Source organism: Monomorium pharaonis, chromosome 10 (genome assembly GCF_013373865.1).
Source record: "Monomorium pharaonis isolate MP-MQ-018 chromosome 10, ASM1337386v2, whole genome shotgun sequence".
NCBI classification, from domain to species: domain Eukaryota; kingdom Metazoa; phylum Arthropoda; class Insecta; order Hymenoptera; family Formicidae; genus Monomorium; species Monomorium pharaonis.
In genome coordinates, this window is record NC_050476.1 from 7,776,216 (window position 1) to 7,785,173 (window position 8,958).

General features: G+C 32.8%; 3 protein-coding genes across 4 annotated transcripts; all 3 read left to right on the forward strand.

The window, feature by feature from the left end:
* The first annotated feature begins 755 nt into the window (after nucleotides 1-755).
* On the forward strand, nucleotides 756-3,606 carry LOC105833878 (vitellogenin). The gene is made up of 3 exons (XM_012675960.3): nucleotides 756-1,077; nucleotides 1,676-2,379; nucleotides 3,087-3,606. The coding sequence occupies exons 1-3, from the start codon at nucleotides 1,047-1,049 to the stop codon at nucleotides 3,318-3,320; spliced, it is 969 nt and encodes a 322-aa protein (XP_012531414.1). The 5' UTR covers nucleotides 756-1,046; the 3' UTR covers nucleotides 3,321-3,606.
* An 823-nt stretch (nucleotides 3,607-4,429) lies between these two features.
* On the forward strand, nucleotides 4,430-6,221 carry LOC105833891. Of its 2 annotated transcripts, none has more exons than XM_012675981.3 (3): nucleotides 4,430-4,586; nucleotides 5,155-5,777; nucleotides 5,840-6,221. In XM_012675981.3, the coding sequence occupies exons 1-3, from the start codon at nucleotides 4,556-4,558 to the stop codon at nucleotides 6,071-6,073; spliced, it is 888 nt and encodes a 295-aa protein (XP_012531435.1). In that variant the 5' UTR covers nucleotides 4,430-4,555; the 3' UTR covers nucleotides 6,074-6,221. The 2 variants fall into 2 exon arrangements, with proteins under 2 accessions (XP_012531435.1, XP_012531436.1); XM_012675982.3 differs by having other exon boundaries at nucleotides 4,444-4,590.
* Nucleotides 6,222-6,615: 394 nt separating this feature from the next.
* On the forward strand, nucleotides 6,616-8,859 carry LOC105833879. The gene is made up of 3 exons (XM_012675961.3): nucleotides 6,616-7,020; nucleotides 7,443-8,113; nucleotides 8,548-8,859. Exons 1-3 carry the CDS (start codon nucleotides 6,987-6,989, stop codon nucleotides 8,764-8,766), a joined length of 924 nt encoding a protein of 307 aa, XP_012531415.1. The 5' UTR covers nucleotides 6,616-6,986; the 3' UTR covers nucleotides 8,767-8,859.
* The last annotated feature ends 99 nt before the right edge of the window (nucleotides 8,860-8,958 follow it).

Sequence of the window (8,958 nt, forward strand, 5' to 3'; positions counted from 1 at the left end):
AAAAATAGGCTAAAAAATAGCTTAAAAATTGCAATAATTGCTCTGCATGCGGAAAATGGTGACTGATGGGGCAGTTTTGACACCGGATTTGTGTTTAGCGGTTCAAAATATATAAAGATATCATGGTCTGGTACGTGATACAAAAAAAAGAATCTGTATCATGGACCAGACCATGATATCTTTATGTATTTTGAGCCGATATACAAATCCGGTATCAGAATTCCCCCATCACCCATCATTTTCCGCGTGCAGCAGAATTATTACGATTTTCAAGGTTTCTTAAGCCATTTTTTTCGATTTGAAAAGAAAGGTGGGTAATGGAGCTATTCTGACACTGGATTCGTGTTCAGCGTGTCAAAATACACCGGGATTAACTAGTGGAGTCCTAGACCACTTTTCTTTTTTTGTGTGCCTGTGTAATTAGCAAATATTGTGATATGTATAAGTATTGCACCTAATCAATCTGGCTGATAGAAGCAAAATTTCCAAATTCTATACGTGACAGCCAAAATTCTAGCAGATACAAAAAATTAATACATTTTGTTTGTGATATCAAGAAATCTGTCTATGTATATCAGCAAAAAATTTTTCTGGGTATATGCTATCAAAAATAGATATTAAATTTATAGGTAAATATTATAATAATTTAATTATTTTACAATAATAATAAATTGATTAAATTTCTGATGTCTTTTTTATAAAAAAAAATTACAAAAAAATATATTTTTTGTAATAACTCATATGTAAAGATGCATAGTTAACAAAGGGAAGTTAACAAGCGTAGCTAAAAACAGAACAATGCAAATGTATAAATTACATCAATTACATCTCCTTACATCTGTGATGCGTGCCATTTACTAAAACAGTCCTAAATATGAGGAATAATGCTCTTATCGCAACCAATACGGAAGATATCTACAGAATCTAAGCGGAAATGGTATGCCGAGAAATTATTTTCAAGGATATGACTAAGAATTAAGTTAACTTTCGTATAAAGAGGAGACGGTTGACAGGCAGATGCATCAGTCAAAGAGAAGATATCAGCTATGTTGGTGACGATTCTGCCATTTTTGCTAGGTACGTTCTTAAAATTTGTTTCATCAATAATCTTTGACACAGATTTTCTCGCCAGTAAGATAATATTTCTAAATTATCCATGTAATTTATACTTATTTTACAATTACATCTTACAATCTCGGGAAAAAATGTTTCATATAAAAACATATATAAATATATATAAAATATGCCTATATATGTTTATACTAGTTTCCTTTCTTTTGTAAAATTTCTGTTTGATATAAAAAAATAATAGTCTGTATATTCCGGAATATATATGATTATATATAAACAATTTTTCACACGTAGCTTTTTTAAAAGAAAAGCAATGCAAAAATTATTTTTTAAATTAGTTTCTGTCTTTTCAGAATAACTATTATTTTTTTATATCAAACAGAAATTTTACAAAAGAAAGGAAACTAGTATAAACATATATAGGCATATTTACATATGTTTTTATATAAAACATTTTTTCCCGGGATATTACAATAATTTCTATTAATTCGATTTTTTTATTTACCGAACTTTTTCATCTGACAAATAAAAAACAATTTCTGTTTTTCCTTCAATTGAGATATTATTATGCTTCTATTAGCAATTTTTTTCTATTATTCCATAGTTGCAAATATTACTATCGATAATCAACAGTCGACATGGTTAATGAACGGTCCGGAATGTACATACGATGTTCTCGTAAACATGTCCCTGGCCAATATCGTTCAAGAAAACGACAATTTCTGTACGATGATCGCCACCGAGCTCAGGTGTCGACCTAAAGGAGAAGATAGTTTAAGCTGCCACTTCAAGAACTCCCGGATCAAACGTCCCGATCCGACAGACAACCGATGCTCGAACGCAAAGGACTTTGTGCCCACGAAATACAAGTTTGTGGGCGAAGACCCTTTCGAAATCAGATTCAATTCGAGAGGTATCGAGAATCTGGTGGTGCATAGGACGATTCCCAGGTGGAGACTCGACATGATCAAGAGCATAGTCAGCCAGCTAAACGTCGGTTTTGAGATTCAACAGGAACGTCGCGAAAGATTCACTATCATGGAAAACTCCACCGTGGGTCACTGCGAAGTCGACGTTAAGATCATTAATAACGGTGATTCTGAAGAAAATGACGATGATTCTGTCGAGGAGAGCAAAAATTTCGAGATCGGATTGATGTCTCTCGATGAAGAACGTCCTTTAACCAGCTTGAAACGATTCCAAGTGGAGAAAGTTCGGCAACCGAAAAAATGCCCACGAAGAACAATATACTTCTTCGGAGATCATGAGGATTATAGTCACGGTGACAAGCAACTTTACATGGATATGGTACGAGAATGTCTTAGAGTTATTCAATTTGATAGTGTAAAAAGATACAAATCTTACAATGGAAGGGTCACATGTCCGACACCAATTTAATTCTCCATGAAATATATTGTTAAACACAAAAATCAAAGAGACACGTATTTTTTTTTATGTACAGAATTTCATGTTTAAAGGGTGAAACATCTTTTCGGAAAAAAAACGATTTAGCTAATACCGTCGGAAGTATAAAAGATAGAAAAAAAATTTTTAAATAAAAAGTACTCAAAGTGAGGGCCAAAACGTCGTAATTTTGTGAATAAATTATTGCCAGTTAAAGTCGACTGTTATCAATTCGTTCCAATTGGTTATTCATCACTGGCGACAAATAAAGAATATAATAATTGGTTGATTTTAAATAAATGTTGTACGGTTTCAAGAGTTTAAAGTTGTAAAGAATAAAATTTTCTAATTTTTTCGTTTAATAAAATACCCCCAGTTTTAAAGAGGTGTTTTACCTTCTAAACATGAAATTCCGCACATAAAAAATACGTGTCTCTTTGATTTTTGTGTTTAACAACACATTTCATGGAGAATCAAATTGACGTCGGACGCCCGTGACACTTTCCTTGTTAGTAAGTTTTTATTTTTCCAGTAAAAGAATTATTAATATACTTAAAGGTTACATTGAAGATTTTTAAAATTAAGATCTATTTCTTCTTTTTTGTTTTCAGAACACTTCTACCAGTCATATCACAATCTCAAAAGACAAATTCATATCCTATACAATATCGGAGGGTGTAATGAAGACGGCAAATAAATCGCGGATTATGCGACCTTATCAAAAGATAAGTTTAAAATTGAAGGGAATAGATTTTGTCCGGTCTGCATTGCCAGAGATTCAAAATCCAGCCTCGACGAGTTTATTCGCTTTTTCAAATCTGCGAACTATTCCGGAAGACGAATAATCTGAAATGTTGGCTGTATTGAAGAATATATTTAAGAGCTGAAATTAATTGTAAAAAACATTCTATATCACTGTCGATTATTAATAATCAATATTTTGTATTAATGACGTTTCTGTTTGTAATTTAACGTCATTTTATTTCAGAATTATATAAAAATATATATATGTATACTCTAAAATAAAATTACATTATTGTGTTTTATGTATTTACAGCTTACAAATTGTTAAATATAATTATAATATAATAAAGGTTTGCTTAAAGCGATAATAATGCAGTTACACTGGAATGGACGTTAATTCTTTGAATATCACTCACAATCAGTGCTTCTTGCTAAGTATTCTCATTGTATTATCAGCAATTGTACTCGCTATAACCCATCCACAGAACTAATTTGACATTTAAAGCTCGTTTGTAAGAATTTCTACTTAACACCTCTTCCAAAGAAATGTTTCCCATTATACACCATAATGTACTCTCGATGAAAATAGTTATTAAGATAATAACAATTCTTTTCTTTGCCAGCGAATAAATTCAAAACAGAAGTAATAATTATTCGACTTTATTGGCCAGATTTATTTAATCAGTAATACACTACGTTTCGACTCTAAATTTAGGTCCTTATCAAGTGCAAAAAGTCACTATAAATACATACAACAATTATATGTTGTATATATTTATGACTTTTCGAGGTCAAATAATTATTACTTCTGTTTTGAAAATAGTTATTTTTGCTTATTAAATGTGTTTGTCGTTATTAAATACGATACAACGACCACATAATTATAACTGTAAAAAAGGGAATGTTTAATTTAATTTAAAGAATTGTATTTTTAAGTAATATTTTTTAAAAGAGTATAAAGAATTGCATTTTTAAGGAGTATTTTTAAAAAGAGTATAAAATCTCATTAATAGATGTGATAAATGCTTCAAGATGTAATGCCAATTTCTCATTTCTATAAAATTAATTATAACAATATGAACAAAAACGTCGAAGTTAAAACGCTCTATATATTAGTTATATTATGTCATTATAATTTATGATCGCACATGCATAGGAACGTGCATGCGTCACATGCGGTCGTAATACACGGCATCCTGGGGTTCACTATAGACGCAAGCGCTGTTGAATGTTATGCTGTTAAATTGTGAGCACGTTCTGATATAAAGGAGCGTGCGAGTGTAAGAAGAGTAGTATTAACGTACGTGTAGCGTGTAGCGAGGCGTATTGTCGTGAGATGAACGTCATTCTGATCCCGTTCTTCCTAGGTCGGTAAGCCATTAATAAGTACAACTGCCCGAATCCACGTGCCTACCATTCAACGTCACATTCGTCTATTCGGACGTAAAATCGCGTTTCAAACAAACGTTACGTACACATGTCGCGCATTCGAGCTAGTAATATTGATATTTTAAAATTTATATATATATGTGTGTGTGTGTGAGAAAAAATAAAAAGAAATTTGTCAGGGATAGCCAAGTCTAATTAGCGACTATTTAAATCTGCGACTTTTCCTAAAAACTACTGTTCATACTGAATTATTATTTGCCTTAGATGCCTTGTACTTTTTTTATTGAATATACAAAGGTTTGATTTGAGGCGGCGTGTCTACTTGGATTTCCGCATATTATTATTACATTATGAAAGAAGCTTAAAAAATTGCTGAATTTTTAGGTAAATCGAATTCTGGAAAAAGTAAAAGTTAGAAAAGAGAGACATCATCTCAGACCAGAGATTTAAAACAAATCTCACATTTACATAATTTATACCTTTTTAGTAATAGACGGCAATACGTTAATATTAAATTTGATTAAATTCTTTCTGTCATTTATTTAGCGGCCAACGTGGTCGTTAACGACACGTCGGAATGGACATATGGACCAGAATATTCGTACGACGTGAACATCACGTACGACATAATAAATATGATAAAACGGGAGCCTTACGAGCCTATCCATAAGATACAATTAATCTCTACTGTAAAATGCCGTCCCAAAATGCCGGATAGTATATTCTGCCATTTGAACAACTTTACGGAATCGGAATTGTTCGAGAATCACAACATGACGCGGGAAGCACAAACGGAACAAATATTCGAGATCAAATTTAACGAGCGCGGCGTGGAGGGCCTGGTAATCGAGCCACCGTCTCGCATGGAGGTCGTCAACGTTCTCCGAAAGATCGCCACTCAGTTTAATGTGGTTGTCGATCAACGTAAAATTGGCATGTCGCAATTTATGGCCAGGGAGAACTCGTCAATGGGCAATTGCGCGGCTGCGTACAGGATCACGCGTGACGAACTCAGGACGGATCCGCTCGAGGAAGACACCGATTTTCGTCTCGTGATATTGCCATTGACCGACGCGAAGCCCGGGACGACTCTCTCAATCGTGAAGTCTCGGATGGGATGCATCAATCCACCGCGATACGTCGACTTTTCAAGAGGGATCTTAGAAATGGTACGTACACATGCGTCTGTATGTATAAAGTTTTTGCACTGTTTCTTGTTTTTGTTTTCCAGAGGAGATTTGTCAGCAAAATACAAATTAATTCACGTAAATTCGAAACCTTCACCGAATTCAATGGAAACGTAAGATTTATTGAATCCGAAATTGGGACGTTATTATTTAAAGAAATAATACAGATTAATCTAAAGAGCATTGAACCTGCGCAAAACGAACTTCCAACTCTGTCTTACGGTGAACTGATCGATTTAAATACCAACAATGATATACCGAGCAATTTTATAAATTAAAACTACAATATACATATATGTTCTGATAATGTATGTATGCTACGTTACTAGTGTAGGCAAGATATACATAATTTACTATTGAATATGTCATCAAATTGAAACTTGAAGACTGTAAACAGAGTTGCATAAAAAATATCTTACCAAATGAGATGGTCTTTGTTGTCCCAATCCTTTCCATTCACATCTTATATTTAACTCACCACTGATCCGTTTTAATTTTAAGATTTAAAAAATATATAATTTCTGAAGAAAGTCAAGTTTTCAGAGGGAAATAGAAGTTTAATCACTTGTCCGAGGAAAGCGACTACAATACTATTCTCTACATTTCCTAGAGTGAAACATTACTCTAGAAGAGTGAAAATCGAACATATCTAAGTTCGAGTGATTTGTCACTCTAATTAGAGTGAAAATTCACTTTATAAAGGTGATTTTTTACTCTAATTAGAGTAAAAATTCACTCTTGTAGAGTGCATTTTCATTCTAATTAGAATGACAAATCACTCGAACTAGATATGTTCGATTTTCACTCTTTTAGAGTAATGTTTTACGCTAGGAAATTTAGAGAGTAGAAACAGTTTTATTGGAGATATTTCGTTTTCATTCAAGAGAAGAAAGTATTTTTAGTAGCGGAACAAATTTTAATATATACCTTCGTAAACATGCATTCAAACTTAAATAGAGAGTACATTAACACCACCAATTTTAGCTTCATCTAGGAAATACGCAATTGTAGGAAATTTATTAGAGGTCAGGCGTAAGTGCGTTACTTCCATAAAGTCGTCTACTAATTAACGTTAGTGCGTCTGCGAATTAAAATGAATTACATAATACGAACGTCCTTAATGTTATAAAAGCGGTATAAAAGCGGTTCAAGATTAAGAGTGGCGTCAAACCGCGGTTTGCATACGGTGATATGATCATCGCAGCGTTTATACCATTCTTTTTAGGTAAGTCCACCAAACTGAAATATCATAAATTATATTTTCTTTTAATCTTTCCTAAAATTTGAAAAGATTTTATTGTACTCTCTAAATTTTTTAGAGTGAAAATACTGCCACTCTAATTTTTTAAGTGATTTTTCACTCAATTTCGAGTAATTTTTCACTTTTTAAGAGTAAAAATACTGCCACTGCTACTCTTTAAGAGTAAAAAATCATTCGAAATTGAGTGAAAAATCACTCAAAAAATTGGAGTGGCAGTATTTTCACTCTAAGAAATTTAGAGAGTATAATGATACATGTTTTCTAGTAACGAATAACGAATGTTACAAGTGAAATGCAAAACTGCGATAAATTATTAATATAAAATAAGTGATGACTGATGAGAGTAACATTGTCTTATAAATTGCTTCATAAAAATTACTCTTTAGCCGTGCAACTTCCCATCGAGGATGGTGCGTGGCCGTATGGACCCGAGTACATCTTCACCGTTCATATGAATGTGACAGGGATACCGCAGTGTCCCCGTCATGTTCGAGCGTGCGGCACTCCGGCCGGCTATCGTATCACCTCCCGGTTATACTGCATCCCAAGGAGAAATGATACCCTGAGCTGTAACCTCAGGTACATTGACGGTTTCGATTTTGGTATGATCGGCGAAGAGGACGATGTCGTGAACCGACGGAAGAACATCACCGACGCGCCCATCGAGCTGCTCTTTAATGAGGAAGGCATCGTTAATATCATCACGAGCCAACTGACACGGATCTATGATCTCAACATTCTGAAAATGGTGGCCGAGCAGTTGCATCCCGGCAGCAATTTTAATAACATCGAAGACAACACATTCGAAGGCGTCTCTGAATCCACTATAGGCAGATGCAACGTCACATTCGATGTGCATCATCGTTCTGAAAACGTGGAAAGGAGATTTCATCACGGCTTCCGATTGAAGCTACTACCGTGGAAATTGCATATGACTTCCATCGAAACTCTCGTCATCGATAAAATAACGAATCTGAATGATTGCAGCTGTTACGCAGACGGCTACTTTCGCAAATATGGTGACACAGTCGTCTTTGAACGTTTGCAAGCGGATTTGGTACGTTATTTCTGACAATATTATTATTTGTTTATAATATTTTGTATATCCATGGTTAACTGGATTAGTTTTATATTTCAAAGATTTTGACGAATTCTAAATAACTTGGTTAATATAATTTATTTTTAATGAATTTTAATGGTAACATTGACAATTTGATAAATGGTGAAATTGACAAATTTAACCATTTTCAATGTAATATTGAATGTAAATTTGAATGTAATATTAAATTGTTATTTAAACGTATAATGTAATATGTAAATATTTTAGAATTCCTTTTTAAATAAATAAAAGTTTGTAAATATTGATTTACATATTGTAAGTTTTATATTTTTAACTGATGAAAATAAATTTTATAAATGGCTATTGTTTATATTTGAAAAAAAAAATTTTAAATCTGAAATAATTTTTAATTTTATATGACATTCTTTTAGGAAATTATGATTAGTCAAATGGAAATTAGTGAAACGAGTTTTAGTTCGTCTACAACGAGGAAAGGTATTTCGGTTTCAAATCGCAAGACATATGATATAATCGAAATTACAAAAATAATCTTGGAAGATATTCGGCCCGCCGAGAGAGATCCACCCACGATCATTAATCCGGGCGAGAGCAAGATACTTGCTAATTATGATATAAGAAATATTTATTAAATACTAATAATAATTCGAGTGTAAATTAATACTCCAATAATAATTGTTAAAAATATTAATGTTGTAACGTAATAAAGTTAATTTTAAAACAAAGCATCTTGTAATAAAAGTATATAGAAATGCAGAATCAATATATGAAATAATATATAGAATCTGCTACACATGTGTTATTTTTTTAGTATATAGTTCATT